Source organism: Dipteris shenzhenensis, chromosome 20 (assembly GCF_047967505.1).
Source record: "Dipteris shenzhenensis isolate YYH24624 ecotype China chromosome 20, Dip_SZ_1.0, whole genome shotgun sequence".
Taxonomy (NCBI): Eukaryota; Viridiplantae; Streptophyta; class Polypodiopsida; order Gleicheniales; family Dipteridaceae; genus Dipteris; species Dipteris shenzhenensis.
In genome coordinates this window covers 31,026,095-31,044,414 of record NC_141615.1, presented here as the reverse complement: position 1 = coordinate 31,044,414, position 18,320 = coordinate 31,026,095, and the positions used below count along the sequence as shown (strand labels likewise).

The following is an 18,320-nucleotide window of genomic DNA, read 5'->3' as shown; positions in this document are numbered from 1 at the left end:
TTAGTTTTGTGGAGTGAGACATTTTCTCAAGAAATCTTTAACTATCTGATGTAACTTTGCTGATTTTGATGTAACTTTCTGTGAAATATCTACTGGAACATTGCTTTTGAAAATACTAACCTACAAACTGTCATCTTTCTTCTAAAGATGAAATTCATTTTCAGTGAGCTAAGAAAGGGCAAACCTCTCCCACACTACAGTCACCTTGGCGCACTGATGAAGTCTCCAAACTGACTTTTCCGATCATAAGGTCCAAATCACTATGCATCAGACAAGTCACCCTCTCAACCATGTGTTGGAGCTCTTCTACAGATTCTTGTGCTGTATCCAAAAATATGCAACATTCAGCTTCCCGAGGATTCCCACATCTACCAATCATTCACCCACACAGAAATGAAAATTTTGAAAAGAAGAGAAAAAAAGCAAGAACCACAGTTGTAAGTGGTGAAATCACAAGCCCCATTGACTTACCCTGTTCAATGTGGCAATGGAGATCCCTAATAAATATGTCCACTGTTTGAAATAAACAAGGATCTCACTATTAGTGCATATAAAATATATACAGCAATATCTTTCTTTAGTGGAAAACTCAAGCTTAAAAGATGTCAAGCTAGAAAGGGTGCTTCTCTATAAAAGAAGAATGACTTCTTCCTTAGGAGGTTCCAAGCAAAAGAGGCAATAGTTTGGTTAAAGAGTAGATTGCAAATGAAACAAACAATGACTAGGCAAGTAATCATTACACTCACTGTTAGCAGCGATCTGTTGATCTACATGTACATTATGGCACCCGGATTCTTTGTATTTTGCAACCCTTGAGCTAAGATTGCTTTCAAGTATACCAGCTACTATGCTTGATGACTCATGTAACGGCGGTCTCCTAAACTTTTCTGAAAAGGACGGATCAATTATGATCATTCAAGTGTATTTATCAACTCAATAAAAATTTTGAAATATACGTGTGAGCTTTATAATTACTATTCTCTTAACTGGAAAAGTAGCCCATTTTTAAAAGTCATTTCCTATAGGTGATCTGTGGCACCCGGATTCTTTGTATTTTGCAACCCTTGAGCTAAGATTGCTTTCAAGTATACCAGCAACTATGCTTGATGACTCATGTAACAGCGGTCTCCTAAACTTTTCTGAAAAGGAAGGATCAATTATGATCATTCAAGTGTATTTATCAGCTCAATAAAAAATTTGAAATATATGTGTGAGCTTTATAATTACTATTCTCTTGATGGAAAAGTAGCCCATTTTTTAAAGTCGTTTCCTATAGGTGATCTGTGGACACTGCCCCACCTTGAAGCCTCCATATGAGGAGGACAAGGGGGAAGGATCATGCTGTGGGTGTGGGTGTGGGTATGAGAAAAGGCTGCCATGTGGGCAGATTATATTGGTGCTACATGGGCAGATGTGGAAAAAGAAGCAGGTCCATTTTGCCTGCTATGTGAACAGCAGCATGGCTGCCACACGGGCGATATAAACTGGATCATGCGATTCAGCATGGAGGGCTGGGTCAGCATGACGCTGAAGGGAGCCCTAGAGGCTGGAACTGGCCCTGGAATTGGGCAGATCTGTGGTGTGAAAAGGCCTATGGCTGGGACAGGTAGAGAGGCCAGCAAAGGGCCAAACAAGAGAATGAAGGGATTCAGCATGGAGGGCTGGGTCAGCATGACGCTGAAGGGAGCCATAGAGGCTGGAACTGGCCCTGGAATTGGGCAGATCTGTGGCGTGAAAAGGCCTATGGCTGTGACAGGTATAGAGGCCAGCAAAGGGCCAAACAAGAGAATGAAGGGCCTTATATAGGCTCGTCCTGGTTGGGCTACAAAGGAAAGGTCAGCCATGTTAATGACCAGGTTGGTGGGACCCTGAAATAGTGTCTGATGAGCACCAGATCTGCCATATGGTCAGCCCTTGGTCAAAACTAGCAGGTGGGATGGCAGACCAGCCCCTCCCCTATAAAAGGGGGATTCGTGCCGACTCCCCTTAACCAATTGGCAAGCCAATGTAGCTCAGCAACAACCATGCAGCAGACCAGAAGAAGATAGATTTGAAGCAGCATAACAACCCAGTTTGGAGCAGCACACTCCAGCAGCATGCTGCAGGTGTATGCCTATTGGAGGGTGCAAAGTTTGTAACATTTTGACCTATTATTTGGTGCAATACGTACATGTATTTTTGGGTGTTCTATTTGCTGTACATGCTTCTTCAGATCAAAGTACATGCTTGGGGTTTACTTATGCACGCATCATCCATGTGTCACCGTAAAGGTTGCTTGAGTTTGGGAGAGCCTTCCACTTAAATTTAGGCTTGCAAAAGCTAGCAAAAAGTTGCTTGAGTTTGAGAAAAAATTCCACTTAGGATTTAGGGTTTGGGTTAACAAAAAGCTATATCTTGTATTCTAAAATGGTATCAGATCCATGTCTGGTACATGCCTAGGTTCTCGAGCATTGTATCAAAGCCAGAAATGTGAAAAGTCTTTGGTTATCAAGCCTAGATATAGGTGGCATCAGTGTTCAGCTTTGACCACTGAAAGAGGAAGGTGACTTCTCACTGATACGTTCGAAGAGGCAGGGTATTGGATGGGGACCAGCTTGAAAGATAAAGATTCAGAGCTACCCCGTTGCACGTGATATAAGGGAGATTACGGAAGGAATGGCGACTCATAAGCCCATGGATCAAGAGAATGCCACAAACAAAGTTATTAAGGAAGTAGATCGAGGATGTGAAAGATTGGGTGCTCAAGGATGCTGACGCACTATCTGATGGCATATTGGGCTCTTTTGCACATTCAATTAACAGTGATGTTGTTGGAGGCCTAGATGAACTTGCGTGATCTAATCAAAAGCAACAATATGGCACCGATAGTTACTCTCTAGAATCAATTGTTTATGCTCATTGCTGACTATCAAAAAGCTGATACTTACTAGTTGGCCATGCTCATGGTTGGTGGTGGGTCAGAAATGATTAGTTACTAGTTGATTGGAAGGTGAATAGCCTAGTTTGCCATGCTTATGGTTAGCAAACTATCTTGGAGCTACAGTGCATCGTTAGTGACAACCTTGGTAATTGTAGAGAGATTCAAGCCATTCAGGTTCACTGCCCATTCTACAATATAGACCACGGTCCCGGTCCATTAAGACCAAGCTACAATTAACTTACAGATTAATTGTTATGGCATACATAGGATATGGACATAATAGAACAACACCTAGATGGAGGTACGCTGCATTGATTGCAAACAAGAGAGAACTATCCAAAATGCTCATGTATACTCTCTTTTTATAGGGAATCTAGGCTGAGGCTCTAGCTTACTCACACGTCCCAGCACTCCTGAAACCTCTGATCTGCAAGCAAACACAAGAACACACACAACGTGAGAAAACTGAGCAGGCTGCTCACCACCCAACCATGACATCTACGGGATGTGAACCCGAATCAGGAGATGTCCCCTCCGAGCCACGAGCTGAGCTACTGACACGAACTCCCAACCAGATCCTAACCAGCCTGGTGTCCCATACCACCAGGTGGCGCTGTGAAGCCTGGGATCTGTTGCTGGGCCTTGGCTACGCTATGATGCAGGCGCGCGTCCGCAACTCAATCCAGGATCAGACCTAGCACCTGGGAACGAAACTTGCTCCCATCGGCTCCTTAAGAACTGAACCTCTGGGCCCCTTTTATAGACTCGGGCCCCAAGCGCCAAAAATAGCGAAGACCTCTAACTGGTTCGTACCCTTGCCACTCAACCCGAGAATCAAGCCTGCCTAACTCTAAGCCTCCCCAGGCTACCTGAGCTAGTCTCGTGTACCCAGTACACGTCAGATACCAATCCGTGCACATGACATACTTCCCCTCCTCTAAGAACTCACTCCTGAGTTCGCCAAAAAACCCAGGAATGTTCTCTGGAGGTTCTGTAATGTCTCCCATGTTGCATCCTCCTCAACACGATCCTTCCACTTGATCTTGTATTCCGTGATAGTTCTATTATGAATCTGTCTTTCACAAAATTCAAGAATACACTCAGGTTCGTGTGGAATAAAAGTCAAATCTGTAACTTCTATTATCTCTTGAGGAGACACAAGTTGATCATCCGCACCCAGTAACTCTTTCAGTCTACTGACATGAAATACTGAATGTACTTTAACATCAGGAGGCAATTCTAGTCGATATGCAACTGGTCCAATTCTTTTAATAACCTTGAACGGACCACAGTATCTAGGGGATAACTTCGGAACCAAACCAGTACTTAGGCTCTTGGATTCCTTGGGAATTCGCAAATATACCATCGTTCCTTCAGAGAACTCTCTAGGTGAACGATGTCTATTAGCATAAAATCTGTCCCGATCTTGGGCACTTCTAATAGACTCTTTGGCAAACTGCAACATTTCCTGCATGTCTTGCAAGAAGGTCTTTGCAGCATCATTTTGGATTCCCTTTAACCCAACCATAACTGGTGACTTAGGTTGAAACCCGTACATAAGCATAAAAGGACTGTAACCAGTACTCGAATGCTTTGCACTGTTATAAGCAAATTCTATCATAGGTAGATAATCTTCCCATGAAGACTGTCTCTTAGAAACATATGCCCGAAGCATATCTTCAACCAATTGGTTAACCTTCTTTGTACTGCCATCGGATTGTGCATGATCTAAGGAACTCATACTTAGAGTAGTTTCTAACTTCTCAAAAACAAGTGTCCAAAAGTTACTTGTAAACTTTGAGTCCCTATCACTGACTATGTCAGAGGGCAAACCATACAGCTTAAACAAGTGGTCCACAAACTCGTGAGCCAGCTGAATAGCTGAAATAGTTGTTCTAGTAGGTAAGAATCTAGCCATTTTTGTCAGACGGTCGACTATGACCCAAATGGAGTCATGACCCTTGCGCGTTCGAGGCAAACCAGTAATAAAATCCATGGAAATACTTTCCCATTTATTACATGGGTTTTGCAATGGCTGTAATAAACCCGCGCTTCTAAGGCGTTCTGCCTTAGTAACCTGACAAACCCGGCAACCTACCACATAATTTTCAATAAATGCACGCATTTTAGGCCAATAAAAGGTATGCTTCACAAGAGACAGAGTCCGATGTATACCCGGATGTCCAGCACTAGGAGTATCATGACACTCCCAGAGAATCCTGGATCGAAGTTCCAGAACATCTGGCACACAAATCTTTCCATTTCGGAACAGCAAGCCGTTCCTAATCATCCACTGACTTCCCGCCGCCTGTACCGTAGGGGGCACAATCCCTGAGTCCTGGTCAACCATGGAGCTCCCATCCTGGACTCTCTGCCAATAAGAACTGAAATGACTATCAATTGTGCAAAGCCCTCTCAAGGATTGAAATAGGTCTGAGGATATTTCCGTAAATGACATAGCATTTACAAACTTGACTCGACTTAAGGCATCCGCCACACTATTCAACGAACCCTTTCGATAACGTATTTCAAAATCAAAATCTTGCATTAATTCTGCCCATCTAGCTTTCCGTCCCCTCAATTCAGACCCATCACACACACACTTGATTGATTGATGATCAGTCAATACAAGAAACTTAGAACCATACAAGTAGTGTCCCCAAACCTTAAGGGCATACACTACAGCATAGAGTTCCTTTTCTAGTGTGGGCCAACGATATTGGGTGTCGTCTAGCTTCTTACTCTCAAAAGCTACAGGTCTGCCCTCTTTGAATAGAGCTGCCCTAATCGCAAAATCACTCGCATCGGCCTCTAAAACATAAGGCCGGACGGGTAATGCAAGAACGGGTGCTTCCTTGATAGAAAACTTCAAGGTTTCAAAAGCCTTGTTCAATGCATCATTCCAAGAGATCGGCTGGGTAGACCTACGTCCACGACCTTTCAATATGTTTGTCAGGGGTGCCGTGATGTGTGAATAATCACGTACAGACTTTCATAGAAATACCGTAAATCTTAGGAAAGAACGAAGTTGTTTCATAGTCTGAGGAATAGGCCATTCTAAAACCTTGTGGATACGATCCAGATCAATGCTAATACCTTCGGATAGAATCTTGTGTCCCAAGTAAATGATCTCCTTCATAAAGAAGTCACATTTACTCATCTTGGCATAGAGCTTATGCTGTCTTAGAATAACTAAGACAATCCGGAGGTGTCCTATGTGATCCTCGAGCGTTCGGCTATATACCAAGATGTCATCTAAGAACACTATAACGAATTTGCCCAGAAAATCTCGGAACAAATCGTTCATCATTTACTAGAAGGTGACAGGAGCATTGGTCAGACCAAAAGGTAATACAAGAAACTCGTAGTGGCCATACCTAGTTCGGAATGCGGTTCTATCTATGTGTTTAGCATAGATACGGATTTGGTGATAACCTGTACGCAAATCAATCTTAGTGAAATACTTCGCTCCGGCCAAACGGTCTATTAGATCATCGGAACGAGGTAGAGGGTATCGATTCTTAATTGTCACTTTATTCAATCGTTTATAATCTATACACATTCTCCATGTGGAATCTTTCTTCTTTCTTAAGAGAACAGGTGCTCCCCAAGGTGATTTACTTGGGCGAATATAACCCATATTCAAATAATCCTGTAGCTGTGAAGCTAACTCATCCTCCTCAAGCTGGCTCATCCTATAAGGTGGAACACTAATAGGTTGAGCCCCAAGTACTAAGTCTATGCGATGATCTACTGCCCGTTCTGGAGGTAAACCTTCCGGCAGTTGAGCAGGGAATACATCCATGAAATCATCTAACAACGTTCTCAATTCTCGGTGTTCAAACACACTTAAATCATTCTTGTTATTTACAGAGACAACAAATAAAGAAAGCGGAATCAAAACACACTCATATACATCATAATGAGAAGTGTTTAATATATTCCGAAGCTGCATCGCAGATACAATAGGTCCCTGAGAAGAGGGAATATTATCACACTGAATACAAAATTGGGTGTCCTTATCCAAAAAAGAAAGAGTATGTTCCTTCCATCCAATCCAAATATCATGGGTTTTAAACCACTCTATTCCGATTAACAAGTCCACATGCTCCAAGTGCATGACATAGCACGTAAGAGCCGCTGTGTATTCTTGAATCCGGATAGAAAGGGCTTCAAACTTGCGATCCCAAAACTGCTTCCCAGCTGGAAGCTGCACCTCATAGGTGTGATCGCTAGGTATCGTGGACAGCCTCATCTTCTGCACAAGTTTGTAATTAACAAAGTTGTGAGAGCTGCCCGGGTCAAAGAGAATGTGAACTCTTTGGTCCCTAACTTCTCCATAAACTCGGAAAAGATCATGGGAACCAAATAACGAAGTATTAAAAGTGCAATTATAAGAAAGTGGGCAGGTAATGATATTTATAGAAATACCTGTCATCGCAACTTGATAAGATCCCTTGGCTTTGGTACCCGGACCCGCCTCCTGTAGCTTCGGTTCCAGCGCTTGCTTGTGGTTCTTGCGCTTAAGACAATCATTCTTAGTGTGGCCCCGCTCCTCGCAGAAGAAGCAACGTCCTTCCTTCTTTAGCTTCAAGGTACGAAGGAAACGGGCACGACCATTCTTCGCCTGAGTCAAGTGTTTCTTGGAGGCATTGTCTATAGACTTCGTCTCCCCAGTACTAGTGGTAGACTGGAAGAACTTCCGCTTGTTCTTCCCACTCGTGTCGGAAACTGTGGTTCCCTTTGCACTGGCCATGGTATCATCATAAATACGCGCGTAATTCATGGCCTCTTGCAACGTGGTACACTTGTTGTTCTTGATCTGTAACTTGTACGAGTCAGGCAAACCATCCACAAAGAAACCTAACAAGGTCACTGGATCCATCTTTGTAGCTCTGGTCTGCAAATCCCGAAACCTCTGAAGATAAACCTCAAAAGTCAAATTCAGCTTGGACATATCAAGGGCTTTGAGCTTGTCTATGATATCGTAATCTTCCTCCTTCTTCAGAAACTCTTTCCTGAAGACCCCTTCGAAATCTATCCATGTTGCAGGCTTGGGTTGGAGTTCCTTCCACCACAATAAAGCCTTTCTTGACATAAACCCGGCTGCAAGCTGTATTTTCTTGTCATCTGGATAAGGGTGAAACTGGAAGTGTACTTGCCACTTGTGCAACCAAGTGTCAACAACCTCCTTGGTACGAGACTTTTGATCTCTGGGAAAAGGATCTGGAGTGATGTTCGGACCTAACACTGAAGCCATGGCATCCACATGCGTGAGCGCCTGAATAGTGCTAGTCAAAAGTGTGAGTGTAGTTTGAATCCCTTGGAGTTGCTGCGTCAACCCCGTTTGATTTGTGTTAACTTGCTCAAGCTTTCCATCAAGAGCAGTGGTGAATTCACTGAAGGCTTTATTCGTAATCAGATCATCGTAGAGACCCTGGTCATCCTCCGCATGGTAGTTCATATCCTGGTCTCCCATCACAAGCTCAAGGTCTACAGAATCAGCCATAAAGGATGTGGAGCGAAGGAGCTCAGAAGGCCAAAGGGAAAGGAGAGAGTCGTGAGGAAAGGAGGGGGCAGCAGAGAAAACAGAATCCCACAGCAGGCAGTAAATAACGATCTGCCTGGAGATTTCGTTAGAGGGGAGAGTGTTGAAGCAGAGGAGCAGCAAAGTGGCGAACTGGAAGGCGATGAGAGAAGGGCTGTTCCTAACTCAGAATTGCGATACAGCAGCCTGAGCTAACGGGTGAATACGAGGTGAGGGCGGGTGGAGGGTTGGCTATGCGCACTCATGGACTGCGGATAAGAGCAGGCGAGATGGCTGCATGAGCAAAGAGTGCCTCACTGCAGGCTTATAGCAGCCTGCAGGCCAAAAATAAAACAGACCTCTACTTTTGGTAGGGCTTTTGCTTTTTTTTAGCTGTCCAAGCCTAATTTGGACGCAGCTCTGGCACGCCAAAAAAACAGTCCCCTACTTTTGGTAGGGCTTTTGCTTTTTTTAGCTGTCCAAGCCTAATTTGGACGCAGCTCTGGCATGCCAAAAAAAACAGTCCCCTACTTTTGGTAGGGCTTTTGCTTTTTTTAGCTGTCCAAACCTAATTTGGACGCAGCTTTCCCCTGCCTGATTCGCAACCCAACCAGTCCTGCTGCGCACCTCCATCCTCACTCCAGCCATCAATCCACGCTCCCTAACTCTCATCCTGAAAGTTGCCCGCGGCCTTCTATCACGTCCTTGCTCTCTGCTTTTATTCTGAAACACGCTCCTACAACTAACGAACTGCTCCCAAGCTCTTCCCCTTACAGACTACCTTTCTCATGGCCTCTCTTCCACTCCACCTTGCTTCTTGCGAATTCACCTTTTCTCTCTGTCTCTCCTTCCTTCTTTCCACCATCTATCCGCCACCCTTAGCCTTGAACCAATAAAGCACGTGCAGGGTAATAAACATGAATTTCGAAATTAGGGCATACCTGGAGGAACAAATCGTCCAAAATTCTTGAAACAGAAGTTCCTACCTCAGGAGTTGGCTCTGATACCAACTGACACGTCCCAACACTCCTGAAACCTCTGATCTGCAAGCAAACACAAGAACACACACAACATGAGAAAACTGAGCAGGCTGCTCACCACCCAACCATGACATCTACGGGATGTGAACCCGAATCACGAGATGTCCCCTCCGAGCCACAAGCTGAGCTATTGGCACGAACTCCCAACTAGATCCTGACCAGCCTGGTGTCCCATACCACCAGGTGGCGCTGTGAAGCCTAGGATCTGCTGCTGGGCCTTGGGCTACGCTATGATGCAGGCGCACGTCCGCGACTCAATCCAGGATCAGACCTAGCACCTGGGAACGAAACTTGCTCCCATTGGCTCCTTAAGAACTGAACCTCTGGGCTCCTTTTATAGACTCGGGCCCCAAGCGCCAAAAATAGCGAAGACCTCTAACTGGTTCGTACCATTGCCACTCAACCCGAGAATCAAGCCTGCCTAACTCTAAGCCTCCCCAGGCTACCTGAGCTAGTCTCGTGTACCCAGTACACGTCAGATACCAATCCGTGCACATGACACTTACATAGCCTCCAGTTAGGTTTAGTTAGAGGGGCAGCTTAAAGGGGTAGCATGAGGGTGAAGCTCATAGATGACTTGTGGATCAAGCCATGGAGAAGCTAATACAAAAGCTTGAGCAGTGGCTTGCGGAACAAACCATTAGAGAAGCTTGTAGAGGAAGTTTGGTGGAACTTTCTAGTTTCTTCTCCTTTGGTTAGGATTTTTCTAATGAATCAATACAGATTCTTTGAACCATTTTGACATGTGCGGGGTCCCATCTAGTAATAGATTTCTTTAATAGCATGCTCCACGTTCCTACATAACACAACACAAACAATCATGAGTAGTTCTAAGCTCCATAATTTGTGAGCCCCATGAGTACTCAGCTGTCATTAAAACAGCATGACGACTATGTCTTACAGCAAGACTTGAGAGAGAACTGCATAAAGCTGTGAAAACAAACTAACAAGCCCTTCCAAAACAAATGATATCCCCAACAAGGGACAGCTAGCTAGCTTGTATTCTTCCTCTGTGTGTGGGATATCCTTCCTGGTACTTGTTTGACCTGTCGACTGCTGGTGAACCTACTCGTGCTCCTCAATGTCATGCATGAGCTTAGCCAAATGACCATTAAAAATATGGATTTTCTGCTTAAAAAGAGCGAGGGAATGTTATGATCATGATTAACATAACTATTTCGGTTATGGTTGTCTAGCTTTTGAATAGGAATTCCTTTTACAAGCAAAGATAAAGAAGTGGATTAGACCAAAACAAAAAGGTTTTATAAAAGGTAGACACATCCTCGAGGTGATAATCTCTTACGGAAAGGATATGGTATATGCCAAGGAAATCAATCAAAAAAAATTTTAGGCTTTGATAAAACCTATGATAGGCTGGATTGGGGATTCTAGGTTCAATCTTTACACAGCATGGGTCTAGGAAAGGGTTACATTGGCTTTTGCGCTATAACACTATGGATCTATGTAGATCCTTTTAAGAAACAACATCACAACTCTCTTGAGTTCAAAAGTATTGATATAAGGGGATGCTAGATGACCAGCATCATGAGTGGCCATTTTAGAAGGGCAACTGTGTGCTCTCAGGTGCGGCTGCCGCAATTGCATGCAAATCATGACTCCACAATTGACAAACATAGAGATGTTCAAGGCATATTAGAAAGACCCTGGAGATAAGATTTTTTAAACCACATCATGCATCAGTACGCTTATCAGTGTCAAGTGCGGCAAAAGGTGAAGGTTTCTCATGGGAGGTTGCCTGGTTTATTCTAGCCTCTTGAGATTCTAGATCAGCCCTTTGAGCATCACTGTCACATGCACCCCTGCACTTGGTTCAAGGTGACACACTGGCTATATCGACAAGTGCATTATAGTTCCCAAATAGGAGATTTTGTCGTATGTTGTGACCCCTTGTCTAGGGACAGTCAGGCACAAGCTACGTAGGTCAGTCTCTCAGCCTTAGGTCAAGTCAGTAGTCAGTTCTTGTTCACTAGTACCCACTGGAGAACAGTAGGTTAAGTGTTTCCATCTTATAGTTTAGGTCTTAGCCTAGGTTAGGAGTCCATTTAGGGTCCCCAAAGGCTGGACAGGTAAGCAGGGAAGGCAGCCTGCAAAGGCTGCCCAAAAAATCCCCTGGCAAATGAGCCAGGGAGGGCTAAGCGAGGGGGTAGCAGAGGTAGCGGGAGGGGGTAGAGAGAGAGAGAGAGAGAGAGAGAGAGAGAGAGAGAAAGAAAGAAAGAGAGAACAAAGAGGGCTGCAAGAAACAGTGTCCAAACCTCTCTCCGTTTGTTGGTCCAAACCTCTGACTGTTGTGCTGCGTGGTCACCTTCAGATTAGGCTGAACTGATGGCCAAGGGACTGAGGCTAGAGCAGGACCAGATCTGAGGATCTCAGGGGCTGCACAGGAGGCTGAAGTGGAGCTGTAGTAGGAGGATTTAAGGCAGGAGCAAACAGAATGAGAAAACAGGGCAGCCAAGAGGCCCTTTTATAGGGCTGGACTGAGCCAATCCAGTCTGTAAACAGACCGACTCAGTCTGTTTTACAGACTCTCTGGCCTACAACCTCCTGCTACCTCTGCTACCCCCTCGCTTCCCCTCTCGCTACCTCTTGCTACCTCTGCTACTCCTCCCGCTACCTCTGCTACCCCTCTCGCTACCTCTGCTACCCCCTCCCGCTGACTCTGCTACCCCCTCCACTACCCCTTGCTAACCCCCTCCGCTACCCCCCCGCTACCTCTGCTACCCCCTTGCTAACCCCCTACGCTACCCCTCACTACCCCCTCTGCTAACCCCCAGCTACCCCTCGCTACCCCCCTACCCCCCCGCTACCCCTCTCCTACCCCCCCGCTACCCCTCTCCTACCCCCCCCTCCTCCCCCCGTTTTTTTTTTTCCAAAAAAAAAAGAACCCTGCTCTCAGCTCCGACTTTTTTTTAAAAAAAAAGCAGCTTCAACCTTCTGCAATCCCTTCTTTGCCCACTGTTGTTTAACCCATAATGAAGGGAACAGGGGGACGAGGATAGGAGACTAGGCGGGAGACCCTTCGATCCAAATCTGCATACACATGGAGATGGGGAAGGGGAACGGTGACAAGGCAAAAACACAAAAGCAACTCAGTCTGGAGGACTTCAACAAACGCAGTAACCGGAGCGGTTTGACAATGGACAGCACCGCGGCCCAGAAGAAAGGGGCCCACCCAAAGCCCATGCCGCTCACCACATCCTCGACCTCTATGGTTACCACCACTATTTCACCACCATCATCCGCCTCATCATCTACGCCACCTCTCTCCTCCCCCTCTCCTACATCATCATCACAGGTCTCCTCTCCAGTAGCCTCACCACTAGCCCCACTAGCCACGGCTCCACAGTACTTTCCCCTCGTATCACCTCTACCTCTCAGTCAACCACCCTTCATCACCTCGTCCGGCCTCGCTACTCCTACATATCACTCCCCCGCCCAGATCATGCTGTCCCCACCCTCAGTACAACCTCAGCAGCCCACCTTCATTCCAACCCCTCTCGAGATCCAGTTCCCACCTGAACCAGGACATCTTAGGCCCCCGCCAAATGCTTGGGACTCCCTATTGGCTGAGATACATAGCATCCAAGCCCGTCAGGCAAAGTTGACACATTACACCTAGGAGCAGGCCCGATATACCCAAGAGTAGCCCCGCATTATACACGAGCAAGGCACCCTTATCCAGGGACTCAGACACGACATCACACAGCTTCGAGAGGAGCTCGGGACCCTCAGAGCAACGCCTGGAGGGACCCCAATCTCAGAGATGGAGGCACAGATAGCCACGATACAGTCGGCTATAGCAGAGACGACTACATGGGTGGACGTGGCGAAACGGGAGCCTGCAAAGGCAACCGTTTCAGCCACCATACAGGAGCAACAGCAGAGGGCTTCGAAGGCCCTCAACATCCAGATACGAGGGATCACGCGAGACAGCACCAGCACCACTACGACGCCCATGGAGGAGGCGATCACCTTTGTGACCACCACCATGGGAGTCCCCGACCATGGCATAGAGGGAGCATGACGTGTTGGGAGAGATCCCAACCGAGAGCAGCCCCTAGTCATTCGCTTCAGAGATTCACATGCTCGACTAGCGGCACTCCGACGCCGAGCCTCTCTACGAGAGCATGCCAACCTGTCCATGGACGAGGATTTGACACCACTACAGATTGAGGAGCGACGAGTTCTTCTACAGCAGCGGGATGTTGCTCGCAAGGAGGGAAAATGGGCCGTGGTCCGAGATGGTAGATTGTTGACCGGCACCCGTCGGGCTCCCATCCGTACCTCCTAGGGGGACGGGGCCTATGAGACTCAGGTTTTCAAGACCCTAGACTGCACCATTTGGAACTGTAATGGTACCTTATGGGCAAACCCAGGGAACTTCTCGGAGTCTTATACAAGACGAGACAGTCTTTTACACAGAGACACACCAGAGCCTAGAGTGTCCACTACCGATAGTCAATGGCTACACATGGGAGTCAACCTTCAGGGATGAGACGAGGGATACAGGAGGAGTCCGAGGATCAAGCGGGGTTGCAGTATTGTACAGGTCTTCCCTCGTTGGAGCCATCTCCATTGAGAGGAAGGACACACACTCCCGATTCATGTGGATCCGGATCCAACGCACAGACACCCGTGACCTTTTCATAGCAATATGCTACTTCCCACCAGACACATCCCACTTTGCCAGAGTGGCACGAGAGGAGGGTGAGACATCGCCATATGCACCCTTACATCAGGATATCCCAGACCTTTCAGCCCGCGGGGAAGTTCTCGTTGGGGACTTCAATGCCAAGACGAGCACGCGCCAAGCACCACTCCTGAACTTCCGAGACGACTCTATCATGCTACCAGACATGGACCTAGACGGAGCATGTATGACCAAGACCTCATCGGACCGACACAGGCCTATTACACTATATGGACATGCGCTCCTTGATTTGGGCAAGATGCATGATCTCATCATCTACAACGCGCTCGACCTATGGCCCTCCTCAGGTGGTTTTACTTGCTTCCCACACGGGGGGGGCACTAGTGTAGTAGATTACATCATGGGATCTCCTACCTTCACTTCCTGTATCACCGGCTTCACCGTAGCACCACTCCCTCCAGGAGCTGATCACACATACCTATTCTTCACTATCCCCACCCCACGCTTAGCCACACCACACACACCACATAGCAAGCATGACACCTACCACGACATACACTTTGATCACACAACCTCTCACCGGCCTACTCTGGACGCCTAAACAGACTCCTAACCTACATTGATCACATACCACTCATAGAGGACCGTGCTGGCCTGATTAGTCGCACACTCCACAAGGCTGCCCTCCAAATCTTTCCCCACACCACACGGTCCACTAGACCACCACCTCTTGGTTCTGTACCCTGCAGCAATTGGTACGATGCGGAGTGCAAGGCTTATCGCCGACAGCTCCGACTTGAAACCAGAGGTCACCTCCCGAACACACCAAACACGGTACGCAAGTACCGACATCTCGTACGTCGGAAGAAGCATGCATTTCTTCATCGAAATGAGAAGGAGCTGCTACACATCTTGTACAGCAGCAACTCTAAGGATTTTTAGCGGAGATTCCTTGAGCGTAGGTCCCCATCACCCCTTACCGACACGAGAGTCTGGCACACGTATGCACACCATCTTTATGATGTCCCACACCAGCCCACTCCAGATCTCACACACCTCGCCCCACCACTTGCACGTTGTTCACCAAAGAGGGAGTCAAGGACGCGACATTGAAACTGCACAATGGCCGAGCTAAGGATCACGAGGGGCTATGCACTGTGTTTATCGCATATGGGATCAACACGTTAGCCCCGATCCTAGCAAAGCTATTCAATGACGCTGTTTGCCTTGGCTTCCCCCACACCTGGACACTCAACACCATCACCCCCATCCACAAGGCAGGGGATCCCATGGACCCGAGTAACTACAGGACTATCATGATTGGACATGTGATGTGCAAGATCTATGCAGCTGTATTGGATGCATCGGTCAGCCTATTCACAGAGATGAGAGGGCTCACAGCAGAGGGTCAGGCCGGTTTCAAGCGAGACCATGGGACTATGGATCACATACTCACACTCAGGAGTGTCATTGAGGAGGCCGGATCACGGAAGGAGAGGGTATATTGTTGCTTTGCAGATTTTCACAAAGCCTTTGACACAGTACCTCGAGCTTGTCTCATCACATGTCTACAGAGACTGGGATTTGATCAGGAGATCATCTGGGCAGTCATGGCACTGTATGAGAGAGTCTCAAGCCGAGTTTGGACAGGCGTAGGTTGGACAGATGAGATCCTGAGTACCATAGGGGTCAAACAGGGTTGTCCCTTATCACCGACCCTGTTTGGCCTCTACATCGACGAGCTTGAGACTTTCATGGGGGCATTCAGAGGGACCGGTTGCTCACTTGCCGGGATCATCATCAGGATTCTTCTTTATGCAGATGACGCGGCACTCTTGTCGTCCACACCTGAGAGGCTCCAGCGACACCTGGATGCACTGCAGGCTTTTTGTTTATCCCATGATTTGGAGGTCAACCTTGGCAAGACCAAGGTCATGATCTTCAACACCTCTCGAGCAAACATGCAACGGAAGCATGTTACTTTTACTTTCGGTGGGTCACCAGTTGAGATCGTATCCTCATACACTTACTTGGGGATCATCTTCTCCGGCCCGATCTTCACGATGAGACCAGCGATGCAGGCCAGACTGAGCAGGGGATACGCCTCACTGGCTCGGCTAGAGAGACAATGCTTTCACTCCCACTTCCAGGACCCTCGGACCAAGGGTCTTCTCTTCGACTCCTTGGTCCGACCAGCCGGTATGTATGGCAACCCTTGTTGGGGGCCTGACATGTCAGAGATAGAGTGGACACGGGTGGAGCGCCTGCAGATCCTCATGCTCTCACGGATGATCCGGGTGGAGCGCCTGCAGATCCTCATGCTCTCACGGATGATCCGAGGGAAACCGTTTGTACCACATTACATCATTCAAGCCGAGTTTGGTGCTTCTCCACTCCAGCTAGATGCAGCCTTTCAGACCATCACATATCTACACCGGGTTAGATCATATGGGGACTGCACATCAGGGAGACAGAGGTTGCCATGGTTGGCTCTCGATTCCTCCATGAGGTTGGCAGTAGAGGGAGACGAGCGATGCTGGTATGCACGGACTCACAAATGGTTTGTAAGACTAGGGTTTCACATCGATAAGATACCTCCTTTTCAGTACAGTTTAGATGCCCCTCCGGTACTCCCACCCACCATCCCGATTGGGCCACACACCAACTAGGTCATTCGAGAGGATCTCCTGTAGCTACACACCTTTAGGACCTGGTTGGAGCCGAGGGAGCTTCCAGTGAAGCTGAGTTTCTACAGAGATTACTGTCTTTGTATTTCGGAGGAGGGATTCATCACACCATCGGGGTACACTGAGCTTCATATGCCTCACTCACTACGGATCTCCATCGGACAGTTTCGGGTATCATCACACCGCCTCCGCATAGAAAGCGGCAGAGCAGAGGGGATTCCTAGAGAGCATCGCTTATGCATATTATGCAACTGTCAAGAGGTTGAGTCGGAGGAGCATTTTATTTTCAGATGCCCAGTGTACTACGAGATCCTATTTCGCTACCACTGCCTCTTCAAAGACGGCTCTGGGCTTCTTTCCAGATTCCTCGCCTACCCAGATCAAAGATCCCTCGCGACCTTCATTCATGAGGGGGTCCGACACAAAGAGTACTTACTTAGGCGACAGGGCTTGGCCACATCATCAGACACTTCTCAAAGCAAAATCACAGAGTTATTCCCATCGAGTGACATTGATCGTCTAGTCTCTAGCCACAGACGTGATAGAGACCCCCACCCGACGACCACAGCACGACACACGAGACATCGAGGGGACACACAGATCACTCTGGGGGACCTCCCCTCATTGTTTAGACCCGAGATACGTCCCACTGGAGTCACGGTGGCTCTGGTCTTGTGTCGAGCCTCGTCCACGAGACCAAGACGCATGGCAGCCCTTGACGGGTGCCAAGAAATATGAAATGTCGGATGGATTTTACCCCATGAGGGTGGTAATTCCAATTTGTAACTTAAAGATGAATTTTTATTGATGATCCGGAAAGGTCCATAGTATCTTGGTCGCAACTTAGGAAACACAGACTTAACCGTCTTATAGCGATGTGGGGCTACAAATAATAGCACCATGTCACCAGTGTCAAATTCCAGGTGACGTCTATGTTTGTTGGCAGACCGTTGATACCGCTCTGATACCACTGTAAGAAATCCTAGATTTACTATATTTAGAAATGTGCTAAGGAACAGAAAGGAGGCTGAAATAGCAGAGAACAAGGAATATTTGTATTGCTTGAGTGTTTGTAGTATAGCTGTAGTGTGTCATCCATACAATTGGGCCTCTCTTATATAGAGAGTGAAGAGTCACACATGAACTGTAAGAAATCCTAGATTTACTATATTTAGAAATGAGCTAAGGAACAAAAAGGAGACTGAAATAGCAGAGAACAAGGAATATTTGTATTGCTTGAGTGTCTGTAGTGTAGTTGTAGTGTGTCATCCATACAATTGGGCCTCTCTTATATAGAGAGTGAAGAGTCACACATGAAAAGGTGTGTACTCCAAAGTGTACGTGCATGAAGAGGTGTGTACCCCTTGTGAAGATTGTGACCCTTGATGAGAGGGTACATTACAATAGGAATGTCTCTTGTGAGGGTTGTGCCTCATAGGAAGTGTCCCGTCAAATTCCACAAGTGTCCATTCATCAA

General features: G+C 47.1%; 1 protein-coding gene across 1 annotated transcript in view; it reads right to left on the bottom strand.

Moving 5' to 3' along the window:
* Window positions 1–18,320, bottom strand: part of LOC147889531 (uncharacterized) — a 41,978-nt gene that overhangs the window by 9,683 nt on the left and 13,975 nt on the right. The window contains exons 4-6 of the mRNA XM_087391269.1: window positions 741–887; window positions 472–513; window positions 185–321 (exon numbers count right to left, since the gene is read on the bottom strand). Of these exons, the coding sequence (XP_087247395.1) occupies window positions 185–321; window positions 472–513; window positions 741–887 (326 nt within the window). The remainder of the gene's footprint in view (window positions 1–184; window positions 322–471; window positions 514–740; window positions 888–18,320) is intronic.